The following is a 25,122-nucleotide window of genomic DNA, read 5'->3' on the forward strand; positions in this document are numbered from 1 at the left end:
GCCGATTCCGGTCTGAACAAATACAAGGTATAATGAATTCAAGGTGATGTTTTGGTAGAATGAGGTACATGTATAGTGGATATAATTGGGAGGAACTTAGAAAGGGAGAGAAAGAGTCAGGTAATGTCCATTACGGTCTATGGTTACGTTGATATCAAGCTCTATGACAGCTCCCAAAATTATGGCCATTCCTAGGAAAGCAGCAAGCAAATGGATGGAGTAGCCTAGTGGTCAGTGAACAATGGGACCAAAGTTCAATTCCCACTTTAACGCTTTAATTTCAGTACAACCACGTGAGCCCTTCTGGAATGTAGAAATACAAATGTACCTAAATATATAAATGACCTGCAAGCCTGAGGGATATTGTAGTGATGGATCATTAGGTACAGTCCCCCAGATATTCAGTGCCACCCATTTCCAATGACTGGTATTGAATATCTGGGTTTTATTTATTTTATTCTTTTTGGCCAGCTCTAAGTTAGGGCCTCTTTTATCAAACCACAATAACGGTCCTTGGTACAGTAATGCTGACAAAGCCTGTTCACTTTGAATGGGCTTCGTTGGCATTACCACGCTGGAACCGCTAGTGTTGCTTGATTAAAAGAGGCCCTTAATCGGCAATGTGAATATTCAACACTGGCCAGTTAAGTTAACAGCAGGCAAAGATAGGACTGCTATTTATGTGGTCCGATTTGCTCACTAAACTTAGCCAGCTATATTGCGCGATATAGCCGGCTAGCCGCTATGCGCTAAGTGTTAATATTCAGCAGAGATTACCATCTTTCTCATACTGAATATGAGTGCTTAACTGGCTAAGTGATATTTAACCAGACAGAAGCCATTCCTGGCTGGTTAAATAGCGCTGATTATCAGGCCCAGTAGGTTTTCTCTGTTCCTAGAGGGCTCACTTGAAGGGGTTTAGGTGGGATTTGTACCTGGGTCCCTTTATGTAAAATCCTCTGCACTGACCACTAGGCTACCCCTCTGCACTACTGGGATGTCCATGTGGCCAGTTTACTAGGAATGCTGCTAGACAGACATCTCTATTGCTTGTTTTTCTTCATTTTTCCGTGGGATTTTTTTTTTCTCGAACAGATGGACATGTTGAGCATGAAAATGTCTAGCTCAAAGCCATAATTGAACCAGAAATTTAGAGGTTTTCTTGTTCGATTATGGCTGTGAGCTAGACGATGTTTTGAGACATTTTCGGCAAAACATCTCAATTTGGACAGATGTTATATCAAAAATGCCCCTCCATGACGATATGCTTTGGTGGACCTAAATCTACCAGATGTAAATTGGAATATGCCAGATGTTAGATTGAGGTAGAAGTAGACAAATATTTGAATCCTTGCAAGAAATCTCTCTAAGGAACCCGCTCATAGTGAGATGACATTAGACCCGGTACTAACAGAGGATGACAGTATCACTGGAGTTGAAGTAGGGGAAAGTCTGGGCTCAAGAGATTGTCATACCACAATATACACACTGGATCAGAACCAAACTATATAACAAGGGTCCTAGATTCAAGATTTTAAAAAGGCTGTGTATGACATTTGAGGCTGGCATAGAGGCTGGCAAAAAAATGTTTTTTATTTTTTTTTTTTGGTGGGAGGGGGTTGGTGACCACTGGGGGAGTAAGGGGAGGTGATCCCCAATTCCCTCCGGTGGTCATCTGGTCAGTTCAGGCACCTTTTCAAGGCTTTGTCGTGAACAAAAAGGGACCAAGTAAAGTCGGCCAAATGCTCGTCAGGGCCGGCCTTCTTTTTTCCATTATCGTCCGAGGCCGGCCATCTCTTAACCACGCCCCCTTCCCGCCTTCAGTACACTGCCGACACGCCCCCTTGAACTTTGGTTGGCCCTGCGACGGAAAGCAGTTGAAGCCGGCCAAAATCAGCTTTCGATTATACCAATTTGGCCGGCCATCTCTCGATTTGTGTCGGAAGATGGCCGCCCTTCTCCTTCGAAAATAAGCAGGATAGTCCCCTTAAGAAGCTAATCAAATAGTGAAACAAAGAGCCCTGTTGGGCACAAGAATAATCTAAGTGCTTAATTTCATATGAACAACAAAAGCAATATTTTATGAAGATTTGAATCACATTTAAATTTAAGTGCACGTACGGCGTCAGAAACAGCTGCATTGAATGAAGGCGCTACTCCGGCACCGAAGAACTAGATTCTCTTTGGCGGGGCCAGCAAACAAGGTATTTGAAGCGGCGGGGCGGGCGGCAATGGCGGGGGAGGGTTGGTGGTGGGAGGGGGGTTCAAGGGGATCGTCGAGGGGGGTTCAATGTGGCGTCGGCATCGGCTGGGGGGGGGCGGCAGCTGGAGGGGGGGCTAAACAGTGCCCCCCCCCACCTAGGGCTGTGGCCCCCGCTCCCAGCGAGGTCTGGCTACGCCCCTGGTTTGGAGGTTTTTTAGACCGATGATAAGAATGGAGTCCTATATGTGCTGGCATTAAAGAAAATTTGCTTGCTGCCATGCAGGGACATTTGAGGTCTTTTTCCTCCATTTATGAACATAGATATAAACAAATCTAAGGAAAAAACATCCATCCCCTACCCTCCTCTCTCACTGCTCCTGCATCCTTGGATGGGAGCCTCCTCCTCTACTCCTGTGTCTGGAGGTGCTTAAAAGGAACAGCATTTCCTGATGCACTTCTTTGCTGGTTTCAGTGAGAAAACACTTCCCTGCTTATTCCCTTCTCCTTATCTCTGTGCTATTTTAATTCTTATCCTTTTCTGAGAACTCTTTGGCTTATCTGACTTGGGTTTCCTATTTCCATTTCTGTGAAGACTATGACTGGTGCTTCCTTCATACTTGGAGCAGGAAAAGTGCCTCAGTTAGATTAGTATTGTACAATTCCCTTGTGTGTATTCTAAAGAGAATGGATCCTTCACTTGCCACAGTGAAATATGAACAGCGTAATGATACCAGGACTGATTCCCTCTGGGTTGAACGGACACTTGCCCCTTGCCTCTTTTTTGGAGCTTGTTTCCTTGTTGGCATCCCAGGGAACTGTTTGGTCATCTGGACAATACTCACCAAGATCCCACATCATTCATTTACTGTGATGCTTCTCCTCAACTTGGCCATAGCAGACATCATCACTCTGGGCACGTTACCTTTCAGTATTCATAATCTCGTTGGTGGCTGGATCTATGGTCTCCACTTCTGTAAATTCCTAACCTACCTCATCTGCTCCACAATGTACGCCAGCGTGTATTTCATCACCCTGCTGAGTGTCCATCGTTTCATTGCAGTCCTCTTCCCATTCCAGTTACAAAGACTGCAAAGGAAGAACATGGTTCCTAGATTGGTTGTGGCTGTCTGGATCCTTGCTTTGGGCTTAGCTTTGCCCGCCTTTCTGTTTCGTTCCACTGTGAACAGGAATGGAACTGTCCAGTGCACCGAATGGGAGTACACCTCTGATCAACAGCAAGTCACAGTTCTACTGGTGGAAACTCTGGTGGGCTTTGCAATGCCTTTCACTATCCTCATCATATGCTACATCTGCGTCATAAAAGGGATTAAACGCCTGAAATCGCCAAGGAAAAATAAATCTGGGAAACTTATTGTGAGCGTGGTCTTTGCTTTCTTTGTGTGCTGGTCTCCTCACTACACCTTCAAACTGCTGATTGTATCCTCTGTGTCACTAAAATCTGCCTATCCAGAGACCTCCAGAGCTCTGGCAAGAACCATTGAAAGAGGAAGGATCATCCTCATTGCCTTGCTTTTCCTTAGCAGCTGCCTGAACCCCCTACTATATGCCTTTGCAGCACGTATCTTCCACAGAGGGTTGAGCACAATGCACTTTGTTAAACTCTTTGGTCAGCTGCATGAAGATATAGAACAGAGGAGGTCCCTCAAACCCCCTTCTGTTTTAGGTGGTTGTATATCTCCACAGAATGTCTAGTACCCCTCTTGACTTTGATATGACTGTGTTTTGTAGGATGACTTGTCTTAGTACATAACCAATTTATTTTAACCAGTTCTACAGCTTCTAGAATGCTTTCTCTGAACAGTGAAGTATATATCTTACTGTAATGCTATTCTTGGCAGCCATGTATGACTTAAGATATAGAAAGCTTGGGTGGGGGAGCAGTTTTCATGTAGCTATGGATCTTTTGACTTAAGCATCCTGTGGTTAATTTCAAAGGTAAACAACATGAGTAGTAGTTACTCTTTTAAAATTACCTAAAAGGTCCATAGATCAAAAATACACCATTCATAGACTGTATATAGATTATATATATTTTTTAATCTTGATTGTTTTCCAGTCGCCCAAAATATACTCTACAGGAATGCCTTCCTTCCACTCACTAAAAACACTCATATTGTGAAGGTGGCATATACGTTTAGCCAGGAAGAAGGCAATTTTCGAACATGGAAGATAAATGTCTTTGAAAATTGCCTTCCACAGTCAGCACTATAGCAAGGACTGTGCAAGCGGTGAGACCATATAGCATGCAGATATGGAGGGGTGCAAAATTGCTCCCAGCCCACCATCTACTCTCACTGGCAATGCAAAGTATGGGGGGGGAGGGATGAGGGAGTCACACAGCTCAGTATGGTCTTGTCCACAATGGTAGCCAACTTGACCATAGGCGTTACTAGCATGCACAGAACACAGTGGCCATGTTGGCAGAATAGGGAGTCAGTGGACTGCTGGCCATAGTGGGACTATGTTTGCCTGTGTTGTGTATGTTTGTGCCTTCTTAATCATTTTCAAGCCACATTTACCAAGCTCAATGATTAGAAAGTACACTTAGATCATGGTTTGTGATGCTTCTCCCTTGATATCATAAGTAGGGAAAATATGGCCAGAACACTGCAAGTTATATTTACTGTGCAGTAACTGTGGGGTCAATGATCAAAGTGATTTAACTGGCCAGAAATGGCTCCTGGCCACTGAAAATAACCAGCTAGTGCCAAACTGAAAACTGGCTATTTTGGGGGCATTCTGGGGCTGGAGTCGCCATTTGGTCGGTTAAGTGCCAGTATTCAGCACTTAACTAGCCAGGGTAACCACATAAATGTCAGTCCTATCTTTATGCGATAACTCATACCTGGTTAAGTGCTGAATATGAATATCACACTTAACTAGCTATGTGTTAGCCGGCTCCAGAAACTCAGACATTCCATGCCAGTGCCCAGCTGTGGCCCAGCACTGAATTTCCAGGTGTAACGCCAGCAGCGGTCAGCAAAACGCTGATCGCTTCTGTCTGATTATCAGGCCCTATGTGTATAAAAATTAATTTTGACTTGTAAACCAAGCAAATATTACTAGGAAACCTCAGGTCTTTATTTTTGCAAACTAATTTTCACCAGTAAAATAGATTTTATTTTTTCTTTACGATAATTATTGAACTTAAGATATACTATAATCAGGTACAGTCTATGGTTAGTTATTACCTAATTGGTCAATATTTAATTAATGGTGATCAGCGGTTTTTTAAACGCTGACTGCCGCAGGTAGAATTCTGGGCAATGCCCTGGCATTGGCACCAAATATTAGCAACTGACTGAAGAGTGTCCGGCTACTGGACCTTATGTGGGTTCTGGCTGAATATCAGCCAAGACTTGCATAAGTCATGTGCCCATGTTCTGAGCCCCTCTCCGACATAGCAAGACCCCCCTCCCAACCCATAATAAAAAAGACCCCCCCCCCTCCTACCCCCACAAGAGAACTCCACCTCCAACATGACAAGAACCTCCTCTCACCCACCCCCAGCAAGATAAGACCCCCTTCCCACCTCCCCCACAGTCAGAATGAAAACTGAACTCTCTGGTAATCCAGCTGGGCGATGGGGATAGGAGCAAACTGCACTCACTCCTGTCCCCAGTGGCTCCATGCCAAAATGGCTACCAGGATCTTTAGCTCCATTTTGAAGGTGCAACTGTGACGGGCAGGAGTGAGTAGGCATTGCTTCTGCCCATTCCTCCACTAGACCACCAGGAATCAAGCAGGTAGGCCCGGGGGTCTCGGGGTGAGGGGGATTAGTGATGTTCTGGGAGGGAGAGGGTCTCGGAAGGGGAGCGGGGTTGGTGATGTTCTAGGAGGGAAGAAGAAAGGCCTGCAGATGTTTCAGGGGGTGAGAGGAAGGGAGAGGTTATTGGAAACCTTCAGGCTGGTACCTGGACTGAAGAGTGGGTACAGGATGATATTCAGTGCTGGCACCCTCATAGCTAGGCAGGTACAGTATATTCAGGACTGCTTTTTATGTGATCCTATATGCCCACTTAGCTATGCAGACACTGACACTGAATGCTGTTGAGATCTGCATAACTGCCAGCTTCTCCTCAACTCTGCCCCCTGTAACACCCCCGACCTGCCCATTTCAAACATGGCCAGTCAGAGCCGATATTTAGGGGACTGCCCAGTTAAGAGCCACTGAATATAGTGCCAGCATCAGTGACTGAAGCACATCACTGATTTCCTCGCTGCTCAGGCGTCATATACAGGGGTTCAGGCAGCAAACCTTTTCAGCTGGTGGGGCTTGGGCATCCCTCCCAGCAAAGGTATGATGGTGAGGGGGGAAAGAAGAGCTAATAGGAAATCCACCTCAGTTCACCCCTGAGCCCCCCAAAATGGACTTCTGGCTATGCCTCTGCTACATGAGGAAAAAGGATTGGAACCCAGAAGCCTGTGTCATAGTAAATCTGGGTATCTCCTACTTGTCTAGTCCTATATAATAAAACGCACCTCCAACATTCTGAAGCTGACTGCATGGCTGAGGCATTCCTGCTCTCTGTATCCATCTCCTGAATTGACATCACGTACTTTCGGGTTCGTCACAAGCAGAAGTGACCAACCACACGAGGTTTCTCGGCTTCAGAATGTTGGATGTGCATTCTATTAAATAGGATTGGTCAGTTCCTTGAAGCACAGCCAGAGCTCAGCGTCCTGCACATTAACACTCAGACACCAGAGAGAGAGAGGGAGGGCCTGACACCAGAGAGGGGGGGGGGGAGGTATCTCTGTCACACACACACTCTCTCTCACAGTCAATGTCTTTCTCTCACACACTCTATGTCTCACACTGTATCACATTCACTCTCTATGTGTCACACAGTCACTCACACACTCTCTTGGTCTCGTACACTCAGTCTCACACACACTCTCTCACACACCAGTGGCGTAGCTTCTTGGGGCCTGTGGGGGCCGGGGCCCCCGCAGATTCACCCCAGGACCCCCCTCCCGGCGAACCCGCCCCCGCCGCCGCCTACCTTTACTTTTGCTGGCGGGGGATCCCACTCCCCGCCAGCCGACGTCTTCTCAGTCCTTCCTGCTCTTCAATTTGTTTGCTGACGTCCTGCACGTACAACGTGCAGGACGTCAGCAAACAAATTGAAGAGCAGGAAGCGACTGAGAAGAAGACGTCGGCTGGCGGGGAGTGGGATCCCCCGCCAGCAAAAGTAAAGGTAGGCTGCAGCGGCGGCGGGTTCGCGGCGGGAGGGGGGGCGGCGCCGGGGGAGGGCTAAAATGTGCCCCCTCCCCCTGGGCTCTGGACCCCTCCCCCACGGAAGGCTGGCTACGCCCCTGTCACACACACTGTACCTGTGTGAAACACACTCTCTCTCACACTGTGTCTCACATACACACTTGCACACACTCTCTCTCTCTCACAAACACACTCGCACCCAGACTCACTCACTCTCTCTCTCACACACTCGCACATTCACTCTCTCTCTCACACACAGTCACTCTCACATACACTCTCTCAAACATACACACTCCGAGGAAAACCTTGCTAGCGCCCATTTCATTTGTGTCAGAAACGGGCCTTTTTTACTAGTCTAGATACAATAAGCATGAGAAGCATGTGATAAGTAAGGAGAACTGAGTTGTAAAAAGTAAATAACATAATTTTCTGTAAGAACTGGGAGCAGAATCTGAAGAGAAGAGGGTATTCCCTATACCCTCACATGTGTATTGCATTGCTATTATTTGGGAAAGAAGAGATTGGGGCTACTAGAGAACCCTAAAGTGAAAAGACGCTTACCAAGTTACAGAGAGGGTTCAAACCTCATCCACTAGTGAAAGGAATGCCGGAGAGCAGAGGAGACAGCACACCATTGAGGAGATCAAAGACTGTAAATACTGTGAGCACTTTGATATTTTTTGCCTCATTTTACTATGTTTTTATGGACTATGAGAGTAATTAAGAACATAAGTAAAGCCATACTGAGTCAGACCTATGGTCCATCTAGCCCAATATCCTGCTTCAGGCCACAAGTACCTGGCAGAAACCCAATTAGTAGCACCATTCAATACTACTAATCACGCAGCAAGCAGTGGCTTCCCCAATGTCCACCTGAATAACAGAATATGGACTTTTGCAGAAATTGCTGAAGTTGTTCCTGTGCAGCAGTACTAGAACCTTCAGCACTCTACCAGAAAGAGAAATAATTTTGACCTTTCTATAACCCTACAATTTCCAGAATAGGGGCTGTATCTTTCTTCCTGACTGACAGGATATGAGGATCCATCCCGTGGAGGAAAAACAGGGCTCCTATTAAATATCCATCCCAGGGGAGGGTCTTTAGCTTTGACTTTGGCTTACAGCCCTGAGCCACTGCACCAGAACCATGCTAAGGGCTAACCATCATTATTAACCTCAAAGCTGCAGCAGCTTCTTAAATGGGGAAAAACCAGTCTAGGACTAACACAGTCACTGACCTGGAGATGTCAGGAGTAGGGAGCAGGCCTTAGAGCCCAAGAAGTTGCACTGCTTCTACAGACCACAGGTACAGGGACTCTGTCCTCCAGCTGGAGAAGAACTGAGCCAAAAAGGTCAAGACATCTATAGTCTTCAGACTTTCCTCTGGCACGACCCATCAATACTTTGAGACTATAAATGTACAAGTAAGAAGATCACTCAGAAATTGTTAAGTGTAACCTCTCACTGAACTTCAACTGGAATATGCAAAGAATTATAAATAGGTATTGCAGATATCACCACACCATGGGTGACTATACAAGTTGCAGTAAACCCTCCACAGTTTGAAGTAAACCCTTATGGTGTGGAAGACAGAAAGTGGAGTGAGTGTGGTTGCTAAGGGGGCTTTTTTCTTTGTTTCCCCTGTTAGTGCTTGGTCACATATCAGGGGAAACAATATATTTTCATTGAGCCCTTGCAACTTGAGAAATTTCTACAGGATAATTCTTGAAAGAGGCTGATGTTTGGTTTAGGAATAATTATTTAGTTAAACCCCTTCCCGTGCACTCCGCTCCATGGATAAATCCTTCTTATCTGTTCCCTTCTCCACTACTGCCAACTCCAGACTTCGCGCCTTCTGTCTCGCTGCACCCTACGCCTGGAATAAACTTCCTGAGCCCCTACGTCTTGCCCCATCCTTGGCCACCTTTAAATCTAGACTGAAAGCCCACCTCTTTAACATTGCTTTTGACTCGTAACCACTTGTAACCACTCGCCTCCACCTACCCTCCTCTCTTCCCTCCCGTTCACATTAATTGATTTGATTTGCTTACTTTATTTTTTTTTTTTTTTGTCTATTAGATTGTAAGCTCTTTGAGCAGGGACTGTCTTTCGTCTTTGTTTGTGCAGCGCTGTGTATGCCTTGTAGCGCTATAGAAATGCTAAATAGTAGTAGTAGTAGTTATAAGGTTTATCCGTGTCTGTTTTCTTCTGTTCTTTATTTCTTCTATTTTATGTCACTCTCTTCCTAGATGTGGGCTATATATAGGTATATAGACATTTTGTCTTTTTCTTGCTTTGTTAGCTAATTGAGATATTTCTAAATTTTTCTTCAAATATTCATGGGAAATTGGAATTTTTCAGAAAAGCATAATAATAATAAAGTGGAGTGAAAGTCAGTTACTCCAATCTACCCTAACAGGGTTAAACTATAAAGGGACGCATATCTTTAGGCACCAAGAACGCACCTATTTGGAGCCTATTCTGTAAGGAAAAGTAGATTCATGCTTTTCTTTATAGAATACTAATGAAATAAGTCAAAAAGGTGCCTATATTTTAGGCAGGATCACTTAACACCAGCCATAGAGTTGGAGTAATTGCTCGCATCTAGATTGTTAAAGAATGTGGATGATTTCCTAAAGGAAAAGTTCATAGACCATTATTAAAATGGACTTGGGAAAAATCCAGGATAAGCAGTATAAAATGTTTTGTACTTTTTTGGGATCTTACCAGGTACTTGTAACCTGGATTGGCCACTGTTGGAAACAGGATGCTGGACTTGATAGACCTTCGGTCTGTCCCACTATGGCAATACTTATGTACTTATTATAGTAGTTTTTATAATGTATGCATAGAAATGAGCACCCTGCCCACGCTCCATCCAAACCTTGCCCACGTGAATGCCCACCAGTAAAGTATGTGCTATGAAACATTGTTGTATACTTGTAGACTAGGACATTGCTGGAAAATGGTCATTTTAGCACATATGTGTCAACATAGCTATGTACATAGTTTACATGCCAGTATTTACATGTGTTCTTGCCATCTAAATCTAGGCAGCTCCTTATAGAATTATCCCTATATGCCTTATTGCTCTTCTAACTTTGCTTTGTACATTTTTGTGCACTTGGGGAAGGCCTAATAACAGGGCATTTTTATTCTAATCCTCAACAGTTTCCTTCTCTTATTTTTTCAATGTGGATTTTTTCTACCTGTTCACAGACTACATACCGATTATACAGCCAGCCACCAGGGATCCTTTATACCTGTTCTATGGACTTAGGGAGAGGATTTTGGATGAGATTTTAATTGACCATTGTTGGTTATTTTATGTTTTTTTATCATATATTTTCTATTTGATTAATTTTTAATTTTTTAAAATAATTTCTTTTCATATGTTATTGTCTCTTCCAAATTTTGTACTGATCTTTTATTTTATAAACTGCATTGCACCCCTTTGGGATAAGATAGTTAATAAGCTCTGTATTATTTTGTATTGTTCTATTGTAACATTTATGAGGCCCCTTTCAATTAAGTAGGATGTAAATTTTAAGATTTAATAGATACATCTTTGGAGCCACAATGGGCAAGATTCAGTAAATGGTGCTAAAAAAAATAGGTGCTGGGAAAAATCAGCAAATCCAGTGTTATTCTATAAAGGGCACACCTGACCGACCCATGCCCCATTTTGAATCTGGGCACAGATCTTTAAGAATTGTATGCAGCCAGGTCCATGTGCAAATTCAAATTAGTGCCAATTAACATCAGTAATTGCTTGTTAACAGCCAATTATGGATTGTTAACAGCTTATTAACTAATTTATTTGCACGCAGATCTCAGGATTGCACTTTTCAAATGGAACATGATTGTATGTTTTCTTTTTGAAAATTGCTGCAGAGAAAAGTACATCTGGCCATCTGCACCTGTTTTTGTTATGGCAGATTTTTGCGGGAAAAGTCCGCGTGCTGATTAAAAAATGTTAGCTCTATGTGATCTTTTCTTCCTTTGTCCTACACAGTCTCTCAGAAACATCTCTCTTAGGGGGTCTTTTACTAAGGTGCGCTAGCATTTATATCTCACGCTAAAAATCAGCTGGCACTAAACGCTGAGAAACCCGTTATATTCCTATGGGTGTCTCAGTGTTTAGCGTCAGCTTTTCACGTGAGCTAAAAATGCTGGCACACCTTAGTAAAAGACCTCCTTAATGCATCACAAAGATTCTTAAGGGTGGGTACAGGGAAAGTTTCAGACAGCTGATGAACAAGGGTAAAATACATGTACCTGAAATATTACTTTAACCTTTGCCGTCAGAATTGGACAGAAGGAAACAGAATGGATAGATATATTTACCGCAAGACTTTGTTTTTCATGGATTTAACTTTCTTTATCAGCTCAAGGACTGTAAGCAGGTGGCATAGAGTAGATACGTCTATCAAATGGACATATTTAGAAAGACCTCAAGGTCATCAAGCTTATTAGGCTGCAGGTGAGCACTATAAAACATGAACAATTGTTGACAGAAACTGTGTATAGTGCCTCATAGGGTACAGACATGGCTCTCCTCTGGACTTTCTGCTTCTTGGCCTTTATTGGCAGCGCTTATGGTAAGTGAAGACCCATCTCCTATCATCCAGAAACTCTCCTTTACTTCACAGGCTGCCTCTTTCCTTAATATTCCATCTCTTTAACTAATAGAGCTGGCTTCTGTAGGTAACTGGTGGCTTTCTTAAACTAATAAAGCACCTACTTTAAATTGGCAGACTATTCCTGTTCACTTATAGATCATTTTAATCTAGATATTTATTTATTTGTAATTATTTAAATGTATCAAATCCAGACATTTCTAAATGGTTTAGGCATAATAAAACAACAACAACAAACAAATAAAACATGTAACGTGGTAACATAGTAGATGACGGCAGATTAAGAATTGTAAAGTCCATCCAGTCAGCCCAACAAGATAAACTCATTACATATAGTATGTGATACTTCATATGTATATACCTGGTCTTGATTTGTCCTTGCCATTTTCAGGGCATAAGTACATACGTATTGCCACACTGGGGCAGACCAAAGGTCTCTAGAAGTCTGCCCAGCACTGCCCTCGTTCTAAAATTTCTGAATTTAATGTTGAAGCCCCTGAAAAGCTCCACTCCTGCCCATCCAAATCTATTCAGCCATGATAAGGGCACAGACCATAGAAGTCTGCCCAGCACTGGTCTTTTTCTCCAACTTCTGAAGCTGAATCTGTCCAGTCATGATCAGAGAACAGACTGTAAAAGTTTGCCCGGTACTGGCTTTGCTTCCCAATTGCCAGTGCTGCTTTCAAATCTCTGCTAAGCTTCTTTGGATCTATTCCTTCTATACAGGATTTCTTTATGTTTATCCTACGCATGTCATATTCAAATAACATAATAAACCAAACATAAGCCATATTCAACAAACAAAACAATAAGAAGAAAATAAACATTTTAAATCTAACCTTAACAACAAAGTGTGCCGGGGGGGGGGGGGGGGGGGCGGGAAACCTGCATATAGTTACAGGTGCAACTCTGGTGATCTTTCTGAGCAGACTGGATGAACCATGCTGGTCCTTATCTGCCTTCATTTACTATCTGGTCAATATTCAAAATAACCTGTTAAATCGCTTACTCGGGACTATCCACTAATTTTCAGTGGCACTTAACCGGTTATCACCACTGAAAATTAGCAGTTAGTGCCTACATGAAAAACGGCTATTTTGGGGGTGTTCTGGGGTGGAGTCAGCACTTGGCTGGTTAAGTGCCAATATTCAGCACTTAACTGGCCAGGGTAACCACATAAATGGGACTGCAAAAAACATAGTCCTATCTTTAGGGGTATTTTACTAAGTCATGATATTGCTTTTAACTCGCTGTAGGAAATCAGCTGGCAGTAAATTCCGAGATGCCCATAGGAATATAATGAACATCTCAGCATTTGCCACCAGCTGATTTCTACCGCGAGCTAAAAATGCTACCCCAGCTTAGTCAAAGACCCCCTTTATGCAGTAACCCATGGCCAATTGAGTGCTGAATATTGACTTAACCTGGCTATGTATTAGCCAGTTCCATAAAAGACAGATATTCAATGGCAAAGCATGGATGTGGTCCGGCATTGAATATCTGGGATTAACACTCACCGCCACTGGGTGAATATTGAACCCTATATTAATATATAACTAAAACACATGATGGAAAGCCACCCATAATTATCCCCCCCCCCCCCCCACACCAACAAACTAATTACCTTAATATTCTTGATCACAAACATGAGCCTTGACTCTCTTCATAAATCATCTTCCAGGCACAATTTTTGCAGGGTGAGTTGTCCACATAATAGGAGGATAATCAGTGAAAACCTTAAATAAATCATTCTCAAAAATTGCTTCCTCTGATCCTGTGTACACTGTTATAGGTCTGATTTGTTTATAGGTTTTAAAATATAGATATTCCCTGATCCCTGTCAGAGTACACAGAATCACAGGAAGCAATTCTTGAGTATGAGGCAAGAGGTTTTGATCCTTGGGGTCAATTCCAAATGCAGTCTCCTTGTGAATGTAATATTTTCCGCTACCAGATATCTGGTTTTGGATCCTGATCAACTGAAACATTTTTGGATACCAAAATGTTTGAGCTACCATTCAATTCTCAGGAAAATGATTGATTGTTTGGGTTTCTGGGTCATGATTATTAGTTTTGCTTCTCCTTTAATTGACTGTTCCTTATGATTTATTTCCTTTTGTGATACTCAGCTTCAGGATTTTCCTTGGTTCCCCCTCCTCCTCTCCTTTCTTGTAAGCTATTCTTTTGTATCTTTTAACATTTTTTTACCTTATTGTATATTCTACAGTGTTTTCCTTGATCAAGCTATTTTAGTGTATCAGCATTCTATAGGTAGAAAAAGGAGAACACACAAGAAATGAATTTCTGCTTTTTCACATCTTCACTGAAGGAAACTGCAGCGACATGTGACTCATTAAGCATAAAGACTGAGGGGCCCTTTTACTAAGCTGCGTAGGCACCTATGTGCACATCAATTTTGAGTTACCACCCGGCTACCGAGTGGCCCTTGTGGTAATTTCATTTTTGATGCGCGTCTGCTACATGCGCCGGAAAATATTTATATTTTCTGGTGCGTGGTGGTAATCAGGCAGTAATCGTCATTCTACACGCGTAGACCATTACCATCCAGTTACCACATGAGACCTTACCGCTAAGTCAATGGCTGGCGGTAAGGTCTCAGACCCAAAATGGACGTGTGGCAATTTTCATTTTGCCGCACATCTATTTTCAGCAAAAATTTTAAAAAGGCATTTTTTTACAGGTGCGCTGAAAAATGATTCTGCGCACACCTAAAACATGCATCTACACTACCGCAGGCCATGTTTCAGCGCACCTTTGTAAAAGGGCCCCTGAGTAGGACAATAGAAATGTAAAGCCGCTTGAAAGTGTTCGTGTGATGGACCATCTAACTCATTATACACCCACCATTCAATAGGTAACCAATGAAGTTTCATAAGATATAGAGTAATCATGTTCAAACTTCTGTACTACAAACATCAACTGGGCTACTGCGTTTTGTACAATCTGTTAAATTCTCATACAATGCTTAGAAAGGCCAAGATAAGTAGAGTTCTTTATGTTGAATTTTAAAGTGTTACACATTTAAAATCCTTAATATTCTTTCCAATGCAATGGAAGTTGAAACGAATTATGCAAAAGGTGTCAAGAGTGTCTATCTGCAAGGGGACAAAATAACTCTCCAAAGATTAAATGGAATGGAATGAAACTTGGCACTTTGGAAAAACCAACAAAAAGACACTTTGAGTTCAGAAATGTGCAAAATGGCACCGAGGTTCCAGAGACCCCCACCACCCCACAAAATGGCCTAATGCATTTCAATGGGATCAGGAGTTCCAGCTGCTATAGCTTAGAAAATTTAACCAAATGGGATGAGAAAAACCAGTGAAAACACATATCAAGATCTAAAATAGGCCAAATTGTACTGGAAGTTCCTGAGAAATAAGTCCCCTCCCTCGAAAAATAAAGGCCCAATGCACTTCTATGAGAACAAGAGTTCCTGTAGTATAGAACATTTAACTGAATGGTATGAAACTTGGCATATGATTAAAACTGGTAAAAAGACATTTTGGGACTAATATTCAGACCGCGAGGGGGAGCCCAGCTAACTCCCGTGGCCGGCAGTCAGCCCGGATATTCAATGCCTGGGCCATTTCTGGTGACCGGCTTTCAATATCTGGTTTATTTTTGGCCAGTTTAAACATACTGGCTAAGTTGATATTCAGAGATAACCAGTTAAGTTTAAACCAGCCAACAGTATTTAAGCGGCCTGATGTGGCCAATTACAGTAGCCAGCTATGCGGTGAATATTCGTGGATAGCTGGTTATATCGTGCGATGTAGCCAGTTATCTCCTAGCCACTAACTGGGAATATTCAGCGGGGGATAGCCAGCTATCCCCCGCTGAATATCGCTAGATAGCCAGTTAAGTGCCATTTAACTGGCCAGGTACCATTCCTGTCGGTTAAATGGGTTTGAATATTGGGGGGCTGGGGAATTGAGTTTTTGGAATGGGCCAAATTAGGCCAGGGGTTCCAGAGAAATGAGCACCCCTCAAAAAAAAGGTTAATTTCTATGAGAAAAAGGAGTTCCAGCTGCAGCAGCATTCAAATTTACATGCAGCAAAACATAGCAGTTAAAGAATTCCTCCTTTCCACTCCCTCTCCCTGTTCTCTACTAACCACATCCCCAAAACTATCCCATCACCTCAAAAAAGTACCAGTCAATAAAACTACTCTCTGCAGCTATCCACCATGCCACAAACTGCCCCATCCCCAGAACTTTCTCCCTGCAAATTGCCCATCCCACAAAATTATTCCCTACAAACTGCCCCATCACCAAAACTACTCCCCCCTGCAATTGCTTCCCACCCTACAAACTGCCCTCACACCCAAAACCTAATTTCCTCACCCCCTCAAAATTACCCCTACATGTACACCAGCCAAGAAACTCCCCTCACAACTGCCCAACCCACTCATAAACAAACCACAGTGGCTGCTTGCTCCTGCATGAATAAAATTGAGCAATGGGCTGCTGAGAATTTGATGAAATTGAATCAATCTAAAACAAAGATCCTGTGGTTTGCAAACTTGCATGAGAATATCCCTTCAACAATTATGTTGAGGGATAGGAACACCTTAAAGTTGGAAAAAGAATCCAGAGTTCTGAATGTTATTTTGGACTCTTCTTTAACCTTTGAATCCCAAATTAATCATATGTGGAAAAGAACTTTTCATTGCATGCGACAATTGAGATTGATTAGATCCTATTTTCACAATTCTCACTTTGCCCTTTTGGTCCAGATGTTAGTGCTGTCCCATCTGGATTACTACAATTCTTTATATGTTGGTTTGAATGATAAATTACTACATAAGTTACAATTAATGCAGAATACGACAGTTCAATTGATTTTCCATTTAAGGAATTATGAAAGTGTTTCTGAATATATTAAAAAGTTTTATTGGCTTCACATGCAAGCAGACATTATTTTTAAGGTTACTTGTCTAGTTTTTCAGGTGTTATACAGTAACATAGTAACATAGTGGATGATGGCAGAAAAAGACCTGCATGGTCCACTCAGTCTGCCCATCAAGATAAACTCATATGTGCCATTTTTTGTGTATACCTTACCTTGATTTGTACCTGTCTTTTTCAGGGCACAGACCGTATAAGTCTGCCCAGCACTTTCCCAGCCTCCCAACCACCAGCCCCACCTCCCACCACCGGCTCTGGCACAGACCGTATATGTCTGCCCAGCACTATCCCCACCTCCCAACCACCAACCCTGCCTCCCACCACCGGCTAAGCTTCTGGGGATCCCTTCCTTCTGAGCAGGATTCCTTTATGTTTATTCCACGCATGTTTGAATTCTGTTACCATTTCCTCTCCACCACCTCCCGCGAGAGGGCATTCCAAGCATCCACCACTCTCTCCGTGAAAAAATACTTCCTGACATTTTTCTTGAGTCTGCCCCCCTTCAATCTCATTTCACGTCCTCTAGTTCTACCGCCTTTCCCTCTCCGGAAAAGGTTCATTTGCAGATTAATACGTTTCAAATATTTGAACGTCTGTATCATATCACCCCTGTTTCTCCTTTCCTCCAGGGTATACATGTTCAGGTTAACAAGTCTCTCCTCATATGTCTTGTAACACCTCAGAATTTTTTATTCAAATTTTTCTTTTTCTTTTTATATTTCTGCTCAAGTTTGAGATAAGTGTTTACTAAAATTTCTAATTCTTATGTTTTAAGTGTCAGCTTAACGCTTTGTTTTCCTTCCAAAAGGTTGCTATCTGGAATAAACTTCCTGATCAAATTTGTTTTGGAATCAGATTATATGGAACTGCATAGGAAGTTGAAAACATTATTTGATGAGTTTTAAATTTTGAATTGTTTTAAAGAGATTCAGTCATGTTTGATATTATTTTTTATTCAACTGTTCTGTTTCATTGAGTGATTTTTATTCCTCATGCTATTCATGAGTTCTTCTGTTGTTAACCGCTGTTTACAAGTAATGGATTGGATTGAATCACCCCCCCCCCCAAAAGAAATACCCCATACAACATCCTGATCACCCCACAAACTGCTCTCACAATGACACCCTAACAGCACCAGCACCAGCACTCATACATTGCCTCATCCCCTAAAAATACACATGTACACACATACCCACACACCTAACAATCCACAGACAATGCAGACACACGACACCCACATAATATAGTGGGGATGAAAAGAATTACATGAGTCATGCTCTGCCTGTGGGGTTGGCCCAACCATTAGGCAAGACTAGGTGGTTGCCTAGGGCATCAAGTTTAATTTTTATTAAAAGTATGCTGTCAAATTCTATAGGATTGTTGTGAAATGAAAATGATTGTTGAGTTTAATTATCAAACTCTTAGGGAAGGGAAAATTGGGCTAGAGACCAGAAATTTAATTTAAGATGGCACAAGGCTGGAGGTTCGTCTAGGGTGTTTAATACAATTGCGCAATGGTCAGACTGGCCCTGTGTCTGAAAATTTATCAGAATGGGATGAAATTTGGCATGCTAGAAAAATGAGAAAAAAGACATATTGAGTTTTAAAATGGGCCAAATTGGAATAGGGGTTCAAGAGAAGTAAAACTACCCCCCAAAAATGGCCCAAATGTATTTCTACGGGAAGAGTTCCAGCTTCTGTAGCATAGAAACTTTCATGTAGTGAAACACAGCAGTTAGGGAATTCTTCCTTTCAAACTGCTTCTCCCCAGTTCTCTCTTCTCCCAACACTTAAGCTGCCCCCCCTACAACTGCCCCCCCTACCAAAATGCCAGAATTTCAAAAACTACCTATCACAACTGCTCCATCTCATGAACTGTCCCACCTCCAAATCTTACCCATTTACAACTTTAAAACTACCCAAACTCCAAAAAAACCACTCTCACACAACTGTTCTACCATTATACAAACTGCCTTATACCCAAAACCTACCCTTCCCACAAACTGCCCCTTCCACCATTACAACTGCTCCACCATCCCACAAACTGCCCCTTCCATAAACTACTCCATGTCATTGCATCACTGTCCTGCAAACAGCTGCATCCCCCCCAAAATACCTCTCAACAGCTTCACCACATTGCAAACTACCCCACCCCTAAAACCACTCCCCGCAACTGCCCTATGACCCTGTAAACTTCATCATGCCCAAGAACTATCCTCACAACCACACCATCCCCAAAAACTACCACTTAAAACTGCCCTACCACCCTACAAATTGCCTCAATCCCATATACTACTGCCACAACTGTCCCACAACCCAGCTAACTGCCCCAGCTCCAAAAACTATCCCTATCAACTTCCCTACCATCCTGCAAACTGCCTCACCATCAAAAACTATCCCCTGCTGCAACTGTCCCACCAACTCAATAGTTGCCCCATCCTCAAAAACTCTCCCTTGCTACTTTCCCAACACTCTACAAACTGCTTCTACCCCTAAAAACAATTCCCTGCAAATTCCATCCCACCCACTACCCTCACCTCCAAAAACTACCTTACCGCCTCTCTAATTGCCTGACTACAACAAACTAAACCCTGTAACTGCCTTAACATACACATAAAGGTGTATATGCAGAGGGTTGGTTAGAATACCATGAGTCATGTTCTGCATGTTTTCTCTGTTATATTTAATTCAACATAACAACATAAGAGTAGCCTTTCTGGGTCAGACCAATGGTCCATCTAGCCTAGTATCCTGTTTCCAATGTGGCCAATCCAGATCAAAAGTACCTGGCAGAAACCCAATTAGTAGAAAACATTCCATGCTATCAATCCTGGGGCAAGCAGTGGCTTCCCCCATGTCCATCTCAGTAACAGACTATGGACTTTTCCTCCAAGAATTTGTCCAAACCTTTTTAAAACCCAGATACACTAACTGCTGTTACCAGATCCTCCAGCAGCAAATTCCAGAACTTAATTCTTTGCGTGAAAAAATATTTCCTCCTATTTGTTTAAAAAGTATTTCCATGTAACTTCATCACATGTTTCTCTGGCCTTTGTACTTTTTGAAAGAGTAAAAAATTGATTTACTTTTATACTACTTGGGGTTTTATAGAGTGCAATCATATCCCTGCCCCATCTTTTTTCCAAGCTGAAAGAGCAATGGTACTTGATATACTGCCTTTCTGTGGTTTGCATGGTATATACAGATACTTGTTTGTACCTGGGGCAATGAAAAGTTAAGTGACTTGCCCAGGGTCACAAAGAGCTAGAGTGGGAATTGAACCTAGCTTCCCAGGATCAAGGTCTACTTAACTAACCACTAGGCTACTCCTCCACTCCACAAAGCCCTAACCTCTTTAAACTTTCATCATACGGGAGGAGTTCCATCCCCTTTATCATTTTGGTCACTCTTCTTTGAACCTTTTCTAATTCTGCTATATTTTTTTGAGATACACCGACCAGAATTAAACACAATTCTCAAGGTGAGGTTGCTTCATGGAGAGATACAGAGGCATTATAATACTCTTGGTCTTATTTTGCATCTCTTTCCTAATAATTCCTAGCATCCTGTTTGCTTTCTTGGCCACCACCACACACTGGGCAGAAGATTTCAATGTATTTTCTATAGACACCTAGATCTTTTTCTTGGGTGCTGGCTCCTAAGGTGGATCCTAGCATCAGGTAACTATGATTCGGATTATTATTCCCAATGTGCATCACTTTGCATTTGTCCACATTAAATTTCAACTGCTATTTGGATGCCCAGTCTTCCAGTTTCCTAAGGTCTTCCTGCAATTTTTCACAATCCGCATATGTTTTGACAACTTTGAATAGTTTTTTGTCATCTGCAAATTTAATCACCTCACTCATCGTTCCTATTTCCCGATCATTTATAAATATGTAAAATTGCACTGGTCCCAGTACAGATCTCTGCGGCACTCCACTATTCACCCCTCCATTGAGAAAAATGGCCATTTAAGCCTACCCTCTGCTTTTCTGTCCAATAACCAGTTCTTAATCCACAGAAGGACATTGCCTCCTATCCCATGACTCCTTAATTTTGTCAAAAGCTTTCTGAAAATCTAGATACACTATCAGGGGCATTTTCAAAAGAGAAGGGCACCCATCTTCCGACACAAATCGTGAGATGGGCGTCCTTCTCTCAGGGTCGCCCAAATCGGCATAATCGAAAGCCAATTTTGGGCGTCCTCAACTGCTTTCCGTCGCGGGGACAACCAAAGTTCCCAGGGGCATGTCGGCAGCATACCGAAGGTGGGACTGGGGCATGCTTAAGAGATGGGCGTCCTCGGCCGATAATGGAAAAAAGAAGGGCGTCCCTGATGAGAATTTGGCCAACTTTACTTGGTCCCTCTTTTTTTCACGACCAAGCCTCAAAAAGGTGCGCGAACTGACCAGATGACCTCCCCTGACTCCCCAGTGGTAACTAACCCCCTCCTACCCTGGAAAAAGCAACTTTAAAAATTTTTTATGCCAGCCTGAAATGTCATACTCAGGTCCATCGCAGCAGTATGCAGGTCCCTGGGAGGGGAGGTATGTGTGTGTCAGCGGAGGCATAGTGAAGGCGTGGACATCCTTCTTTCAAACATTTTGTACGTCCTGAACTGCCTCCCCCCCCCCCCCCCCCCACAGGGACAGCCAAATTTCAAAGGCGTGGAGTGGAGGAGTGGCCTAGTGGTTAGAGCCCTGGTTTTGCAATCCAGTGGTGGCCAGTTCAAATCCCACTGTTGCTACTTGTGATCCAAATAAATAAAGGGGGTGTCTGAGGCATAGCAGGCATGGACATCCTTCTCACAGAAACATCACATTTTGAACATATAGCGAGGACATCCCTGACAAGCACTTGGACGTTTTCACCTGGACTTGTATTTTTCTAAGGTTGTAGATGGCAATTTGTTTAAGGTTGTAGACAGCTAGTATATACGCAGCTTGTCTTCATGAATGAAGCCATCTTTGGCATGTGCAGAGCAGCCACACATAATGCTTGGCTACTCTGCACTGGCTTCCCCTCCTTAGGAAGGAAATCATGTGCAAATGAGCTACAGTGAGCAGCTCATTTGCATGCGATTTCCTTCATGCATGCCCGTTCCTTTCTGAATCACTAAGGGATCGGTAAGGGAAGGGCTTTTTCCATTCAGTTAGTGCATCAGTTAGTCCACTGCAGTGCCCCCTAGGGTGCCCAGGTTGGTGTCCTGGCATGTCAGGGGAATCAGTGCACTATGAATGCTGGCTCCTCCCACTACCAAAGGGCTTTCATTTGGTTGTTTCTGAGATGGGCGTCCTTAGTTTCCATTATCGCCGAAAATCAGAAACGTCCAAGTCTAAGGACGACCATCTCTAGGGACGACTTAAATTTCAAGATTTGGGCATCCCCGACTGTATTATCGAAACAAAAGATGGCTGCCCATCGTGTTTCGATAATACGGGATTCCCCGCCCCTTCGCCGGGACGTCCTTAGAGATGGGCGCCCTTAGAGATGGTCGTTCCCGTTCGATTATGCCCCTCCACATCAACCAGCTCACCTTTTTCGACATCATCCCTGAAACCTTTTTTAAAAATCAGCGTCACATTGGCCACCCTCCAGTCTTTAGGTACTACACATGATTTTAATGACAGGTTACAGATCACTAACAGCAGATCAGCAATTTCATTGTTGAGTTGTTTCAGTACCAAGGGGTGTATACCATCTGGTCCAGGTGATTTATCAGTCTGTAGCTTGCCGATTTGGCTCAATATGTCTTCCAGGTTCACCGAGATTTCTTTCAGTTTCTCTGCATTGTCACCCTTAAAAACCATTTCCGGTAGAGGTAGATCTCATACATCTTCTTCCATAAAAACCAAAGCAAAGAATTAATTCAGTCTTTCCACTATGACCTTGTCCTCCTTGACTGCCCTTTTTGCTCTTTCATGATCTAATGGTCCCATGGATTCCATCACAAGCTTTCTGCTTCTAATGTACCTGAAAAAGGTGCTACTATGTGATTTTGTCTCCATGACAAGTTTTTATTTATATTCTCTTGTAGCCTTCTTTATCAATGCTTTGCATCTAGTTTGACAGTGCTTATATTGCTTCATATTTTCTTCATTCAGATCCTTTTTCCATTCTTTGAAGGATGCTAACTTGGCTCTAATAGCCACTTTCACTTCATCTTTCATGCTAGCTCTCATTTGCTGTTCTTTCCACCTTTGTTAATACGTGGAATACATCTGGTCTTGGCTTTCACAATGGTATTTTTAAACAACGTCCATGGCTGCTTTAAAATCCTAACCTTTGCTGCTGACTCTTTTAGCTTCTTTTTAACCATTTTCATCATTTTTTTGTTGTAAATTGTTGTAAATTTCCTTACTGACTTCACTCCAGATATCAGCTCAAATTTGATCATGTTATGATCACTGTTTCCTAGTGGATCCAACACCATTACCTCTTGCACCATGCCCTGCATTCCACTAAGAACTAGATCTAAAATAGCTCCCCCTCATGTTGGTTCTTGGACCAGTTGCTCCAAGAAGCAGTCATTTATTACATCTAAGAATTTTACCTCCTTAACACTTCCTGATCTAACATTTATCCAGTCAATTGTGGTTGATCCTCTGTCAATTTAAGGCTGAGGGTCATCCCAGAGGCACTACCAACAAAAGGGATTTATATCTGTCTAGTCTATGGCCAAGAATACAATCCTGCACAACTTTCTCTCCAGTACACAGACTGTAAACTCAAGGATCTTGATGGGATGGGGTAGAGAACACTGTCAGGGCCTAGGATAGAACCCAAGCATTGAGCACATAAAACAACCCAAAGTACACTGAAGTCCTTGGACTTTGTTTTTTAGAAACAGTCTGCTCAATATTCAGCATTATTTATTAACTAGCCAGGAACGGCTCTGTGTTGTTGTGCTTCACATATGCACATATGCAGTGGTGTGCTGGAGCCAACTCGCACCGGCTCGCAAGAGCCGGTTGTTATCTTTTCCAAAATTTTGCGAGCCAGTTGTTAAAACGGGGACCCCAGTGGCGTAGCTAGGTGGGGCTCAGAGGGAGCGGTCACTCCCCTAAATCTCGCTGGCCTCCCGCTTAGCCATCTATCCCCCCTTCAATCTGTCCAAAATTCCGCCGCACGTCTTATCTATCGCGTGAATCGATACTCTCATATCACCCCTCTCCTCGTCGCTTCACTGGCTCCCGATCCGCTACCGTATACAGTTCAAGCTTCTCCTATTGACCTTCAAGTGCACTCAATCTGCAGCCCCCCTTTACCTCTCTACCCTCCTCTCCCCGTATGTTCCCACCTGTAACCTCCGCTCTCAGGACAAATCACTACTATCTTCTCTACCACCGCTAACTCCAGACTCCGCCCCTTCTGCCTCGCATCACCTTATGCCTGGAACAGACTTCCCGAGCCCATTCGCCATGCGCCCTCCCTGCCCATCTTCAAGTCCTTACTCAAAGCCCATCTCTTCTCCCTTGCTTTTGGCGCCTAACCACCTTCCCTACATAGTTTATAACCTTTAGATTGTAAGCTCTCTTGAGCAGGGACTGTCCTTCCCCATGCTAAACTTGTACAGCGCTGCGTAACCCTGGCAGCGCTATAGAAATGCTAAGTAGTAGTAGTAAATCAATTTTTCAAAAAGACGGCGCCTATGTGGCGCACAAACAAGGCAGCGTCTCACCTTCCCGCCTATGCGCATGTGCCACCAACTTCCTGCTTGCACGCAGAACAGGATCATCGGTCGTCCGGTCATCGTCGCCTGCTGCTGTGAGCCGTCCAGTGTCCACACACTTCCCATCTCCCGTCCCCACACTGTGCTGCCTGCAAAAGTGCTTGAAGCCAGGAGAAGGAGAAAGTCTTGCTCAGCCGAAGCTGCAGCGCCGTTGTGAGTTGGCTCAACAATATTCTTCTCCTCCTGCTCCTGGCTTCAAGCAGTGCAGGCAGGCAGCAATGTGAGGGCACGCGGGGCCCAGGCCAGGGCCCTCTTCAGCGCACCGTCCTCATCGGTGGCGCTTGGCCTTGGCTGTGTGAGGCTGATGGATGTGAGCTCTGAGCTGTTCTTCTTTCTTTAATGGCTGGCTTGGCTGTAGGGGGTAAGGTAAG

At 43.4% G+C, this 25,122-nt stretch overlaps 2 protein-coding genes across 2 annotated transcripts in view; both read left to right on the forward strand.

The window, feature by feature from the left end:
* Positions 1-2,887: 2,887 nt before the first annotated feature.
* On the forward strand, positions 2,888-3,916 carry LOC115471306 (leukotriene B4 receptor 1-like). Its single transcript, XM_030205008.1, has one exon. The coding sequence runs from the start codon at positions 2,888-2,890 to the stop codon at positions 3,914-3,916; it is 1,029 nt and encodes a 342-aa protein (XP_030060868.1).
* Positions 3,917-11,994: 8,078 nt separating this feature from the next.
* LOC115471307 (chymotrypsin-like protease CTRL-1) overlaps positions 11,995-25,122 on the forward strand; it is a 49,898-nt gene continuing 36,770 nt past the window's right edge. Inside the window, exon 1 of the mRNA XM_030205009.1 lies at positions 11,995-12,046. Coding sequence (XP_030060869.1) covers positions 11,995-12,046 — 52 coding nt within the window. The remainder of the gene's footprint in view (positions 12,047-25,122) is intronic.

This window comes from Microcaecilia unicolor, chromosome 5 (assembly GCF_901765095.1).
Source record: "Microcaecilia unicolor chromosome 5, aMicUni1.1, whole genome shotgun sequence".
Classification (NCBI taxonomy): Eukaryota; Metazoa; Chordata; class Amphibia; order Gymnophiona; family Siphonopidae; genus Microcaecilia; species Microcaecilia unicolor.

What these genes read in the sequence shown, in the direction of transcription:
- LOC115471306 (XM_030205008.1), top strand. Translation starts at nt 2,888, where the DNA reads ATGGATCCTTCACTTGCCACAGTGAAATATGAACAGCGTAATGATACC.